We start from the raw sequence: 15451 nt of genomic DNA, 5'->3' as shown, positions 1-15451 counted from the left end.
ACTCGAGAAGCCAGCTTAGTGCATTGCAATACAGAAGCAGGATAGGTCATCAGTATCTGATCGGTGGGGGCCGACAACTGGGAAATCCTGCAGTCAGCTGTTTGAGAAGACCTTCTCACAAATTTTCCTAGGCCAGTGACGACATGTCAGCCTCATTGAAGTGAATGAAGCTATACAATACCTCTATACAATGTATAACGCTGTGCTTGTTGGGCTGAGAGACGGCTGCGGCGCTCACAGGAGCGCTGCTTCCTTCTCTAACAGCTGATCGGCGGGGGTCCCTGGTGTTGGACCCCCCACTCATCAGATACTGATGACCTATAATGAGGATAGGTCATCAGTAGTAAAATCTTTGAAAACCTTAATGTCCAAATTGGCCATCGCGATACATTGTTACAGGATCGAGTGCAGTGATAGGTGGATGCATAACGAGGCAGATTCGTCATTCTGAACTCTAGGAAAGTGGAGTAATCTCTTGCTGAAGGTGTAATGTCAGCCATGTCCGTTGACTAGTTTATACTGTTGAATGCTCTATGATAGTAAATAGTCAGTCTTCTTGCTTATTTGAAGGACATTTGCTCATGAACTTAGAAGACATTGTTCTCGGATTCTGTGACTGACAGGACCTGTAACTTTTACATGTTAATTGGGGAGAGCTGTGCTCTGAAGAGGTCCCCGGAGGACAGAGGCTATGTACAAGACCTCAGCACAAATATAAAGCTTCTCTGAAAGTTTTTAAAAGCCTATTTGGTCCCTGGCAGTCATGTGGCCTTGTCCCTTTACTAACCCCTTTTGCTGCTGGTCACAATGCCGTCTGTGTCACCACCTATTGTGCTTTGTGCCATCTTGTGCATCAGTTGAACATTCTCTAGAAGAAATATTTCTTTCATTTCATGCAAATACTTAAAAGAATTTGGGCTCAGACGATTTTCCGCTTTACATCAGAATAATTCATTAAATGCACTTAGAAAGCATGACGTTGGGCAGTTCTCATTTGTACTGCAGCGTGCTATTTAGGCCTAAGGCCTCATGCACACGACCGTTGTGTGCATCCGTGGCCGTTGTGCCGTTTTCCGTTTTTTTTGCGGACCCATTGACTTTCAATGGGTCCGTGGAAAAATCGGAAACTGCACCGTTTGGCAGCCGCATCCGTGATCCGTTTTTCCTGGCCGTGAAAAAAATATGACCTGTCCTATTTTTTTCACGGCCAACGGTTCACGGACCCATTCAAGTCAATGGGTCCGTGAAAATCACGGATGCACACAAGATTGTCATCCGTGTCCGTGATCCGTGTCCGTGATCCGTGTCCGTGATCAGTGTCCGTTTTTTCCTATCATTTCAATGGCAAACTTGACTTAGATTTTTTTTTCATTTTTCATGTCCGTGGATCCTCCAAAAAACAAGGAAGACCCACGGACGAAAAAACGGTCACGGATCACGGACCAACGGAACCCCGTTTTGCGGACAGTGAAAAAATACTGTCGTGTGCATGAGGCCTAATTCAGACAGCAGTCATTTTCTTCCATGGACTTTACCTGTCTAGCACACACAACCATTAAAGTAAATAATAATAACGGTTGCTAGGAGACGATCGGGATGGGGACCCGATCTTTATTATTTTCCCTTATAACATGGTTATAAGGGAGAATAATATCATTCTGAATACCGAATGCATAGTACAATAGGGCTGGAGGGGGTTAAAAAAAATAAAAAAAAATTTAACTCACCTTAATCCACTTGTTCGCGCAGCCGGCATCTCTTCTGTCTTCCTTCTTCAGGACCTGGGTAAAGGACCTGTGGTGACGTCATCACAGGTCCTTTTCCTGTGCACAGCAAAGATGAAGACAGAAGAGAAGCCGGCTGCGCGAACAAGTGGATTAAGGGGAGTTAAATTTTTATTTTTATTTTTTTAACCCCTCCAGTCCTATTTTACTTAGCATTCTGAATACAGAATGCTATTATTTATGCTTATAACCATGTTATAAGGGAAAATAATACAATCTACACAACCTTGAATCCAAACCTGAACTTCTGTGAAGAAGTTCGGGTCTGGGTACCACATTCAGTTTTTTATCACGCGCGTGAAAAACGCATTGCACCCTTGCGATAAAAACTGAACAACGGAACGCGATCGCAATCGAAACTGACTGCAATTGCGTACCTACTCGCGCGGGTTTGCCGCAACGCATCCGGACCTTATCCGGACACGCTCGTGTGAAAGAGGCCTTAGTGATGGAAGCAATGGAGTTAATTACAGTTCAGTTTTTCATTTGAGCTGCACTAAAAACACAATCTGAACAATGGGCAGCACTTTTATATAATTGTCAATGTCATGCTTAACAGTTTCTTAGGCTACTTTCTCATCTGTGTATTCCCTTTCCACTAATGAGATCCATCATAGGATCCTAATAGCGGGGAAAAATGCTTCCATTTTGTCCCCATTCATTGTCAATGGGGACAAAACTGAACTGAACGAAACAGAATGCCCCATAATGTATTCTGTTCCGTTTGGTTGTGTTCCCATCGCTGACAGAAAAATGCTGCAAGCAGGGGCATGGATGTCAGTAACAGCTGATGGCTGTCAGTAACAGCTGATGGCTGTCAGTAACAGCTGATGGCTGTCAGTAACAGCTGATGCAGCTCCTGCAACTGCTCGATCAGTACACGTAGATGCAGAGCCGGCTCCAGGTAAATGTGGGCTCTTGGGCGATAAATCTAAGTAGGCCTCCTTGTGGCATTTTTTTACATTTACATGTCCCCCTGTGGCTCCCACACCGTATAGTGACAGCCAATGCCCCCCAACACAGTATAATGACTGCCTCAGTGGTCCCCCACACAGTATAATGACCTCCTGTGGCCTCCCATACAGTATAATGACCCCTGGTGCAAGGATCCAGATGGCGACCAAAATGGTCGCCAATGCAACTTAGAATTGCAAAATGGCGACAAGACTGTTGTCTTGTCGCCATTTGCGCCTAGACCCTCTGCTCTGCTTCTTTAAGACGTCTTCTTTAAGACGTCTGCTGGGTGAAGATCCGCCCTCCCACTGTGGCCAGCGATTGTCTTGATACCACTGCAGCCAAACGTTTTCATGGAGAAACCCAAGACAAGCAGCGGAGGCCTGGAAGCGAATGAGCCAGGATCCAGCACCTAGGGATTACCAACGCAAATCTGGCTAGTCTGACAGGTCATGGAAATGAGTGCACAACCCCTTTAACTGCGTGGGCTGTAGCTTAGAAAACCCCATGCTCCTAAGCATCCCTGCTATATTATATGTATTTTAAATTTGGCGACAAAAAATTTAATTTGGCTCCTAAATTTTTCAGGTTAGAAGCCAATGGCTCCTTGATATTTTTTTTTAGTCTGGAGCACTGCCCTAGTGGCCCCTTCACTGAGGGTCATAGTGTATGCAGGAAGCACTGAGTGTCATACTGTATGGGGGCTCTGGAAGTCATTATACTGTGTGGGGGCACTGGGGTTCATTATACTGTGTGGGGGCACTGGGGGTCATTATACTGTGTGGGGGCACTGGGGGTCATTATACTGTGTGGGGGCTCTTGAGGTAATTATACTGTGTGGGGGCACTGGGGTTCATTATACTGTGTAAGGGGCCCTCACATAGTATAATGACCTCCCAGTGGCCCCCTCACATACCTATCATTGCTGGAGCGCAGGGGAGCTGGCAGTCCTTTCATTCACTAACCGCAGCTCATCTCCCTGCGCTCCTTCTCTCCTTCAGCGCAGCGCAGCAGTGAGACACACAACATGACGTCACCGCTGGGCAGGGCCTGGAGGAGAGAAGGAGCTTCGGTTATTGAATGAAAGGACCGCCGGCTCCCCTGCGCTCCAGCAATGAGCACTTCCATCTGTATTGATGGAAGCACTCATAGCAGCACAGTGGCCCCCCCCCAGGAGCGGCGGGCCCCGGCACTTGCCCAGGTATGCGGGGTGCAGCAAAAGACCACATTCCCCCACGTACATGTACATGAAAATGCATGAAGGGGTTAAAGTCCCTACCACCCTCATTCTCTTCTATAGATGATCGGCAGCACGTATGTGATTGCACAGGGAGATGTCCTGCCAGTCAGCCGATGAACGAGTGATAGGAACAATTATCAGGAACAATCATTCGTATGCGTGCATGTTCCCAATAATTAAGCCAAAAATCGTACAGTCTAACAGGCCCTTTCAGGCCCAATCGTTTGACCATCGATAGCTTATGGATGGGATTCAAGGACCTACAGCCAATATTTTGATGAAAGGGAATAGATTAACTAGATCCGTGATCATACACAGTTATTTTTAGTATGTGTTATTGTGTAGTTGCTTTATCAACCTGATTTTTGTTTATGTGCCATTTTTTCCATGCCTGATGCATTTATTTTTATACACATTTTTTTATTAGAATTTTTTGATATTTTAATAAAATAGCAAAATATGTATACTTTTTTAGTTGTGATCCTCTGATTTTGTGACCTCTTCAGATTTGGACTCCTATTAGGCCTCATGCACACGGCCGTTGTCCAGCTGTGCCCGTACTGCGGTCTGCATTCATTCACTTGAATGGGTCCTGAATCCGGAAGGTGCGGTGCGGAACGGAGGCAAGGAACATGTTCTATTGTTTTTGCGGTGCAGACGGATCACAGACCCATTCAAGATGAATGGGTCTGGATCCGTCTGGGGCAGCCGCATGGATGGTGCCCGTGCAATTTTACGGTCCCCAATGCTCGGAACAGCCAAGCAGCGGCCGTATGCATGAGCCCTTATTAAGAAGTTTAACATGGAGTCTGATCTGTAGGCACCATGTTATAGAGAAGCATGAGCTGAGCAGATATATATCTTTTTGTGGGTAAAGATTCAGTAAAACTTTATCCATTTAATTTTCTGCTGATTCTGGGCTTTGAAGTCCAGGTCCTATCAGAGATCGACAGCTCTCACTGTATACACAGTCATATTGCTGAACATTTTCCCATTAAACTTTATAATCAATCTGCTCAGCTCCTCCTGCTCTATAACATGGTGGCTGTAGCTTACATTGCATTTTTATGGTAACCGTTTCCCTTTAAGAATTTTAATTTTAGGCTACTTTCACACTTGCGGCAGAGAGATCCGAAAAGCAGTTCCGTTGCCGGAACTGCCTGCCAGATCAGGCAAAATGTATGCTAACTGATGGCATTAGTAAGACTGATCAGTATCCTGATCAGTCTTAAAAATGCCTGATCAGTCGAAAAAATGCATTGAAATGCCTAATCCGTCTTTCTGGTGTCATCCGGCAAAACGGATCCGGCATTTATTTTTTTCACCTTTTTTTCAGTCTGCGCATGCGCAGACCGGAAGGACGGATCAGGCTTTCCGGTATTCTGAATACATTCCCATGGGAAAAAATGCCGGATCCGGCGTTCAGGCAAGACTTCAGTTTTTTTCCGCCGGAGATAAAACCGTAGCATGCTGCGGTTTATTATTTTGCCTGATTAGTCAAAACGACTGAACTGAAGGCATCCTGATGCAAACTGAACGGATTACTCTCCATTCAGAATGCATGGGGATATGCCTGATCAGTTATTTTCCGGTATAGAGCCCCTGTGACGGAACTCTATGCCGGAAAAGAAAAACGCAAGTGTGAAAGTAGCCTTATTCATAGCTTGTTACTAGCTTATTGCCAAAACTGGATGCTCCTGAAAAACTTGTAATATACCCTCTCTTGTCATGTGCCATTTAGACTACTGGTGGGATATGGCAAAGGGTCTTCGGGATCCCTTAGAAACTGCTACCTGTGCTCTCACTAGAGGTAGGCCCCTGCATAGCTATAGGGAGCGCATATCATATGCTATTCTGTTAATTTATACGATTTGATGTAATTAGAACGTGTTCATTTTCTTTTGTATTTTATATATTTTTATTTTTTTGCTGTCTGTGGATCCAATATTAAAGTATTGCCCTAAATATTGGAATAGACTAATCTAAAGGTCATGTTTGAACTGTAGGGTATGAAGAGCGCTGCACGTTCTTTGAATGCACAGAACAAACAAGCAAGCCATGGGACGGAGAGAGCAAAAGCCATTCCTACTATTGCCTTTGGGATGAGAACGTCTAGGTCAACTAATTCACTTGCATTTGAGTCCCGGCTAACTAAGGTAAGAGCAATCAGAACCTCATCACATCATATGGTCCTACTGTTCATGCCAAGCATGGACTTTACTTGAATAGGAGGTCAGAATAATAAGATTTAGGTAGTGGCACTCCTTTTCCTCGTTATTGTCAGTGCAGAGAAAAATATGTAATTAGTGTCGATCGAGCACCAAAGTTCTACCGAGCACAATGGAGATCAATGGGAGAACCCCAGGCACCCCCTGCTCGGAAGAGAAGAGGGTGTCTGGTTCACAAAAAAAAGGTTAGAAGTTGATGGAAACCCCATCAAAATAGTTTGGAAACAGCATTAAGAGGATAGCTGGATGCGTCTTGGACTCCTATTATCTATGACATACAATAGACAACCACACAAAGGCTATATGCCAAAAGCCACGTATGTGCAAGCCATCAATCTATCAATGAGACAGATAACAGTCTTAGTCAGCACACCTTACAATGGCAGCCTTGTGCACTATAAGACATTCCAAACCAGCTCTCATCTATCTGAGAGCCAGTAAGCCTCAAAGTTACTTCAGATTTGTTGGATGGCTTGGGTGGACCTGCGCACCTAGATCAATATCATTAGAGAGACAAAGTTTTATGATTGTCCTAACATATTATTCAAAAACCTTTCTATAGTCATGTAAAAACTCATTTGCATAAACATGGAAAAGACATGCAAATGAGCAGAATCTGCCTTGTTTTTCAGCTGAAAAATCATTTGCATGGAAAATGTGCGATCTACACTACTCATGAACAGCGCCATCTATTGGTTTCATAGTCTTATGACAAGAGTAATAGTCTTGTCATAAGAACAGCGCCTTACTGCCTCATTATATTCGCATACTTCTCCCCGACAAGCGTCCCTGTCACCATGGGAACGCCTGGGGGTTAGAATATACCATTGGATCTGAGTTTTCACGATCTCTCAGATCCGATGGTATATTCTAACCACCAGGCGTTCCCATGGTGACGGGACACTTGTCGGGGAGAAGTATGCCGGAACAACTGTACAGGATTAAAAAAAAGACCAATATTCTAAAAAACTAATATATTCGCTATAGTGCTATATATTCAGCATTTTTTTTCCCTCTAAAGTCATCATGATTCTTCCCTGCTTAAGTTGCTTGTGGGCCAATGACTCATTGCCCCACAAGCAAGAAGCAGGGAGGAATCATGTGTTCACTGTTCAGATGGGAAGAAATTACGAATATTCGCTATAACGAATATATAGCACAATATTCAAAATTTTTCACGAATTTTCGAAGTTGCGATATTCGCGAATAATATTCGCTATTCAAATATTTGCGCTCAACACTTTCAGTCAGTCAGATGATAGCTGGTTTGGAATGTCTCATAGTGCACAAGGCTGCCATTGTAAGGTATGCTGACTAAGCCTGTCATCTGTCTCATGGTTAGATTGATGGCTTGCACATACCTGGCTTTTGGCATATAGCCTTTGTGTGGTTGTCTATTGTATGTCATAGATAATAGGAGTCCAAGACGCATCCAGCTATCCTCTTAATGCGGTTTCCAAACCATTTTGATGGGGTTTCCATCAATTTCTAACATCTCTTCTTCAGAGCAGGGGGTGCCTGGTTTGATGCTCGGCTCTCCCATTGACTTTCATTGTATTAAATTGTACTCGAGCACCCGCAGTATTCGGCCGAGCACTCAGATGTGCCGAGCATAGTGATGCTTGAGCCAAACAGCAGTTCGGCCGAGCATGCTCGCTCAACACTAGTAATTAGTTTTTGTGGTAACATATCAAAGAAAAGCAATATGTATCAATTATACGCCACTTTGTTCTTTTTTTAGACAGTTGGGTAACCACAATGATCCTAAGAACTTCTGGGTAATATAGTCTCCAGCCTGCATGGCGGTCTACCAAAACATTATTTTGTTACTGAATTTATAGCTAAAATAGCCGAAATACAGAATAGGCAAAATATTTTTAAACTTGTGGGGCTCTGACTGCTGGGACCTCCTCCGATCACTAGAATGAGGGACTCCTATTTACTAGAGAGAAGCGAGGGGGAAGGAGTGAAAACTGTTCAAGTTGAGGTCCTCTCAGAAGAGGTATTGATGAGATATTGCTAGTGCTCATTGGCTACTATACAATCTGCGGAAAAACTTTGCAAAGAAAAAAATGGACGAAGTGAAGTTGCTGCTGATGCTAGTAACCATCAGGGGTAGGACCCCCAGCAACTGGAGATTGATGGCATGTTCTAGTGATATGCTATTAAAGGGTTAGATCAGCCAAATAAAAAATGTCTTCTAGAGGGTTCCTGTTCTCACTACCATTACAATGGTTAGAGGCCTTCGCTGCACTCTTCTTGACATGGCAGGAAATGGCTGGGAATACTCATCAGCTTTAAGTTTGTTCGCTTACTTTGAGTCATAGTCATAACTAACTGTCTGAATAGAGACAGCACGGGTCCTCTACATGCACGAGACCCCTCTGCTCAATATAAAATTCCCATGTCATGTTGGTGCATCTATCTATCCATCCTGTGCTTGTCTATCTATCTATCCACCCCACGTCTATCTATCCACCCTGTGTCTGTCTATCTGTCCATCGCGACTATCTGTCCATCGCGACTATCTGTCCATCTGCCCCCCCCCCGCGCCTGTCTATTCACCCTGCCTCTGTCCATCGCAGGGTGGATAGACCCCGCGTCTGTCTATCTATTCATAGTGTCTGTCTATCTATCCATCGTGTCTGTCTATCTATCCATCGTGTCTGTCTATCTATCCATCGTGTCTGTCTATCTATCAATCGTGTCTATCTCTCCATCGCATCTATCCATCCCATGTCTGTCCTTTCACCCCGCGTCTGTCTATCTATCCATCTAGTCTGTCTATCTAACTATTGCGTCTATCTATCCACCCCGCCTGTCTATCTATCCACCCCGCCTGTCTATCTATCCATCGTGTCTGTCTATCCATTCTGCGTCTTTCTATCTATCTATTGCATCGATCTATCCACCCCGTCTGTCTATCTATCCACCCCGCCTGTCTATCCACCCCGAGTCTGTCTAGCCATCCCACGTCTATCTATCTGAACACGTCACCAGAAGCATGCCACTAATAGAAGGACAATATCAAATTAAAATAGCTTTAAATAGTATGAGGTATAAAATAGGAAAACATTTAGCATATGAAATAGAACATGTGTTGCCTATACAACCGGTACTCAAAGATAAAAGTGATCTTAGCCAGTATGATGATTTCTAGCGGTTAACCTCAACAATCAACACAAGAGTGGTCATGGTGGGATCATGAGGCTGCCCCTAATTATCCCTAAGTATCCTGGTAGTCCAGTAGGTGGGATGCAGAGGTGGACTGAGTGGCCCTGGAAAAAATACTAAAAGTGACCCCGTTTTGTAGTCTGGTCCAAATTGATGGAAGGCAGGGCCAGCAATACCATATTGTGGCACATTATACCATCCCAACAGAGCCAAATACCACAGTCCATCACAAAATACTGCCAGCAGCACAAAATACATCCCCAAAAACTTCCACTGGCTGGCTGTTAGGAGGGCTTAGGAACCCCCCTGGGCATCGGCCCACTGGCAAATTTGCCTGTAAGGTCTATGGCTAATCTGCCCCTGGTGGGGTGACTGCCCTATAACCCCCTGGAAAGTCCCTACCAGCTAACTATAGCAGAGCCCTACTCTGGACCTAAGAGTTTTTGATAATCCCATCCACCCGCTTGTAGTCCAGTGGGCCCTTAAAGTAGCTGGGACTAATGGGTCCAGTATCTATCCTGTATGTATCTATCTTTCCCATATCTATCCATCCTGTACCTATCTATCCATCAATCCTCCCCATATCTATCTGTATTTTCAGGTTTGCTGAACTTTTTATGTAGCATTGAAGCAAATTTCATCTTTTATTATATTGCATATAATAATCACATTGGGCGATTCTATTCAGCATTCGTTTATTACATTATACCCCTTGGAGTTCTTTTGCCATGTCCTTGCTAATGTGTGCCTGTCATTGTGAAGAGCCGGAGGCATCATTCGGCTGATAAAGAGGAGATATAAAAGCATTCTCCTGAAATAATGAGGATGTTCTGTTTTCACCTCAGTTACAGTAATGACTTGTATAGGAATGACCAAGCAGACATTTTCTTGTCGATTCAGTTAAAAAGAGCAAGCAGCGATGACATGCTTACAAAGCCAGGGGGCAGCGCGGCCATCACCACATCCAGGCTGAAGAAGACTATTACAACGGGAGGCATTTCAGAGCTGTCAGAGAGCAGATTCAGGACCAGCACAGGTACCTAATACCTTTCTGTAGTTTCAGACAGCTGTATATTCGTACAGGGGGGTTACTGGTGTGTGCGGTCCTCTGGGTGGGATACGACAAAAGATGCTGTATTTGGATTTTGGAGCAGTGCAATCTTTTCTACACAGTATAATCCAGGGGTGGACACAGACAGTCCCCCAATTGTAATAAAGCCCACCATAATGCCCCCGGTAGTAATAATTCTCTTTATAATGTGTGACAACAGAAAAATGCCACCTTATAATGTGTGCCAGTACATAAAAATGCCCTGTTGTGTGGCAGTATAAAAAATACCTCCTCTTAGTGCCCCCAGTAGAGCCAATGTCCCTATAGTGCCCTCATAATGTGTGCCAATGTCTCCTACTGTGTGCCCAAAATGCCTCTTAGTGCCCCCAGTTAAGCTAAGGTCCCCATAATGCCCTATAATTTGAGCCAGTATAAAATACTCCTATATAGTGTCCCCATGGTGCTTAACATAATGTGTCAAGATATAAAATGCCCCCGTAATGCTCCTTTCCCCCATTCTCCATAGTTCCATCATAATGTGTGCCAGTATAATGCCCCAATAGTTCTCCTCTCCCCTACTTCTCCATAGTGCCCCCATGTGTGCCAATATATAATGCCCCCTAGTGCTCCTCTTCCCCACTTCTCCATAGTGCACCTAATGTGTGACAATATATAATGCCCCCCAGTAGATGCCCCATAGTGCTCCCTCCTTCTTCATAGTGCCCCAATGTGTGCCAGTATATTAGATAGGGCCCCCAGTAGATGCCCCCATAGTGTTCCTCTCCCCCACCCGCTCCATAGTGCCCCCCATGTGTGCCAGTATATAAGATAGGGCTCCCAGTAGATGCCCCCATACTGCTCCCCCCCATGAGTGCCAGTATATAACTTAGGACCCCTAGTATAGCGTAAATGAAATAATAAACATATATAGTTACATGCAGGCCTCTTTCGGCCTGTGTCCCGCGCTGGGCGGTTCAGGTGGCGCGATGACGTCATTGCGCCGCCTGCATCGGCCTCTGATAGGCTACACAGGCGGTATGTCCACCCCTGGTATAATCACAAAGTGTAAAATGCTGGGATGTATTAACCCAGAGCCGCTTCAATTAACAGCAACCTTTTGAGAATTCTGTGTACAAATCCCCTGTCCTATGATGAGAGGATGTCTGATGCAGTCAGAACACAGCCTGCTGGTACATAGCTTTTCTTATTGTGCTGTTGCTTCAGTTGGACTCTGTTCACACTTGTACTGAGTGCCTCCGCCTGGCATTGAGATCTTCATAGCAGTTGATGCCAGAGAGCACTGTTCTTCTCCTTTGTATAGGGGTGGTGCTGAAATTCCCTGAACAGCAGGTGGTCGGGGTACCACTGAGCATGGAAAACCGGTGAAGGGGATATAGTGCTAAACCAGTGCTGCAGCTGGATCAGAGGGTGTCCCAGACATTGGGCCCCACTGATCATAAAATGATGGCATATCCTAGCGCTATGTCAGCCCTCAGATGACAATATAATGCAGTCCACCGCAAATCTGCACCAACGTACAGTACTGTTAGATGTGGGGAAAATGATACACAGTAAGGGCTCACACACAAACTTTTTTTGTCCGTGTTCATTCCGTTTTTTGGGGGTTTTTTTGCAGCCCGTATACAGATCTATTCATTTCAATGGGGCCGCAAAAAAAACGGAAATGACTAGGTTTGCATTTCCTATCTGTATGTCCGCAAGTCCGTTCTCCAAAAAAATTAAAACATGTCCTATTCTTGTCTGTTTAACAGACAAGGATAGGTATTGTTACAATGGATAAAAAAACGGATCCGTGTGCTTGAGCCCCAAGAATGATTTTCGAAATTGAAGTGGTAATAGTTTATTTATCAGTTAACAAAATGCAAAGTGAACGAACAAAAGAGACATCTAAATCCCATCAGTATTTGAAGTGACCACCCTTTGCCTTCAGAACAGTATCAGTTCTTCTAGGAACACTGGCACATAGGTTTTGGAGGACCTCAGCAGGGGGAGTTGTTTGGGACATCTTGGAGAACTAATCACATATCTTCTGTGGATGTAGGCTTGCTCAGATCCTTCTGCCTCTTTATGTAATCCCAGACAGACTGGTTAATGTTGAGATCAGGTCTCTGTCGGGCCATATCATCACTTCTAGGTCTCTTTGTTCTTCTTTAAACCGAAGATAGTCCTTCATGACATTAACTGTATGATTGGGGTTGTTGTCCTGCTGCAGAATAAATGTGGAGCCCATCAGATGTCTCCCTGATGGTATTGCATGATGGATAAGTATCTGCCTGTACATCTCAGCATTGAGGACACCATTAATCCTGACCTAATCCACAACTCAATTTGCTGAAATGCAGCCCCAAACTTGCAAGGACCCTCCACCATGCTTCACTGTTACCTGCAGACACTCGATGTAGTACCGCTGTCCAGCAAACAAATTGCCTTCTGTTACAGCCAGTTGCTGCCATTTTCCTATGTGTTTCTGCATAGTTGAGTCGCCTGGCCTTGTTTCCACTCAACTATTTTTCTATTATTAAGAAGTATAAAGGGATCCTGTCATATTAAACATGGTGTCTGAGCTGCAGGCAGCATGTTATAGAACATGAGGAGCTGAGCAGATTGATGTATAGGTTTATGGGAAAAAAATTCAGTAAAGCTTGTAATTTATACATTTATATTCCTGCTCATTCTGGGCTTTGGAGTCAGGGAGGCGGTCCTATCAGTGATTGACAGCCTGCCCTCTATGACTGTGTATACAATTCCAATTTTTTTCCAGCTCCCCGCAACATCAAGTGCTATATTAAATAGTGCCATTAGAAAGTACAACTTGTCCTGCAAAAAATAAGCCCTCATAAGATTATGTGAACGGAAAAAAAAAAAAAAAAAAAAAAAATGGAATGAACAATGGAAAATTGCAAGGTCCTCTTAGGAGTAAATCTTCCTGTACATGTTTACATAGGCATATTTTTTTTCCTTCGGGGATTTTTGTGTAATAGAGTACCAGCAACGTGATTTTGACAAATTTCATGTACATTTTGCGTATATTTTGTGTGCCGATTTCAACCTTTGCAATGCACAAAAATCTACAAGTAACAAATGCAGATTTTGTTTAGGATTTGGTGCAGAAACTCAGAGAAATCCGTACGGAAATTCTGTTTGTAAACCCACGCCTGTGTGCAGCTGCCATTTTAAAACGACTTTGTCCCATTTGGACATTTTGGTAAAATAAAAATGTTGTTCTGAGGTAGAGATTCGAAAATTAATGTCTCCCATTAAGGCCTCTTTCACACGAGCGTGTCCGGATAAGGTCCGGATGCATTGCGGCAAACCCGCGCGAGTAGGTATGCAATTGCAGTCAGTTTTGACTGCGATTGCGTTCCGTTGTTCAGTTTTGATCGCGCGGGTGCAATGTGTTTTGCACGCTCGTGATAAAAAACTGAATGTGGTACCCAGACCCGAACTTCCTTACTGAAGTTCAGGTTTGGATTCAAGGTTGTGTAGATTGAATTATTTCCCCTTATAACATGGTTATATGGGAAAATAATAGCATTCTGAATACAGAATGCATAGTACAATAGCGCTGGAGGGGTTAAAAAAAAAAAAATACAAAATTTTACCTCGCCTTAATCCACTTGTTCGCGCAGCCCGGCATCTCTTCTGTCTTGTTCTGTTAGGAATAGGACCTTTGATGACGTCACTACGCTCATCACATGGTCTGTCACATGATCCATCACCATGAGTTAAATTATTTTTAACCCCTCCAGCCCTATTGTACTATGCATTCTGTATTCAGAATGCTATTATTTTCCCTTATAACCGTGTTATAAGGGAAAATAATAATGATCGGGTCCCCATCCCGATTGTCAACTCACGCATTTCACCCGCGCAGAAAATTTGCCCGTGTGAAAGGGGCCTAAGGCCTCTTTCACACAAACAATACGGATTAGGTCCGGATGCATTCAGGGAAACTCGCACCATTTTGCAAGCAAGTTCAGTCAGTTTTGTCTGTGATTGCGTTCAGTTTCTCAGTTTTTTCCATGCGGGTGCAATGCGCTTTGATGCGTTTTTCACGTGAGTGATAAAAACTTAAGGTTTACAAACAACATCTCTTAGCAACCATCAGTGAAAATCGCATCTGCACTTGCTTCCGGATGCAATACGTTTTTCACTAAAGCCCCATTCACTTCTATGGGGTGTAAGGGGTTACACTCTCAGGTAGGGCGGCGATGACAGATTCTCTTGCAGACCGCAGGGTTAAAGTCCAAATGTTGCTTTATTTATCACACTCCGGCAATACAGGCAACCCCAGTTATAATTCACTGGATAAGCTGAAGGTCCAGCACCACAAAACATAAACCAAAATATCACCTGCCCGTCTGGGCTCTGGCTAATACAGTGAAGTTCCTAACTCACCTATTGAGCACCGTTCACACAGAGAACTCGGCTTCTCTAGCCAGCAGGGCAGCCAGCTTCCCAGACTTTCTCAAGGCCTCACTCTCCTAGACTGACCGCCTGGACTGTGCTTTATTTCCCCTTGACGATCCCAGCTGGCTTCAGCTGGGGATCCCTCAAGCTAGGGGAAAACCTGTCCCGGAATGGGGTGGACTGGGGAGGTCCCTCTACCAATCCTACCTTCTCCCAGTCCAATAAAATCCAGCCCATAAACTTACTGTCTCAGCAACCTACACATTGCTGAGACCATTTTAACCTTCTGGATTGTATTTACCTCACCCAGTTGAGGAGGCTGGGTGGGATATACACCCCTTCCAGGACTCTACCGTACACTTTTCTGTTCTGTTCACCTTACCACAGGGGCCAGGGCTGCGTGAAAAACACAGAATATAGAACATGCTGCATTTTTCACGCAACGCAGAAGCGATGTGTACACATGTACACAGACCCATTGAAATGAATAGGTCCGGATTCAGTGCGGGTGCTATGCGTTCACGTCACGCATTGCACCCGCGTGGAAAACTCGCTCGTGTAAAAGGGGCCTAAACAAACCAGGTGGTAT

The 15451-nt window shown here is 44.4% G+C and overlaps 1 protein-coding gene across 3 annotated transcripts in view; it reads left to right on the top strand.

The window, feature by feature from the left end:
* SPECC1 (sperm antigen with calponin homology and coiled-coil domains 1) overlaps positions 1–15451 on the top strand; it is a 375500-nt gene that overhangs the window by 36507 nt on the left and 323542 nt on the right. For all 3 annotated transcript variants that reach the window (XM_044283769.1, XM_044283770.1, XM_044283773.1), the window contains exons 2-3: positions 5985–6134; positions 10281–10416. In XM_044283769.1, coding sequence (XP_044139704.1) covers positions 5985–6134; positions 10281–10416 — 286 coding nt within the window. The remainder of the gene's footprint in view (positions 1–5984; positions 6135–10280; positions 10417–15451) is intronic.

The sequence above is a fragment of the Bufo gargarizans genome, chromosome 3 (genome assembly GCF_014858855.1).
Source record: "Bufo gargarizans isolate SCDJY-AF-19 chromosome 3, ASM1485885v1, whole genome shotgun sequence".
In the NCBI taxonomy this organism is placed as follows: Eukaryota; Metazoa; Chordata; class Amphibia; order Anura; family Bufonidae; genus Bufo; species Bufo gargarizans.
The sequence above is the reverse complement of the archived record's forward strand: the minus strand, read 5'-3'. Positions and strand labels throughout refer to the sequence as shown.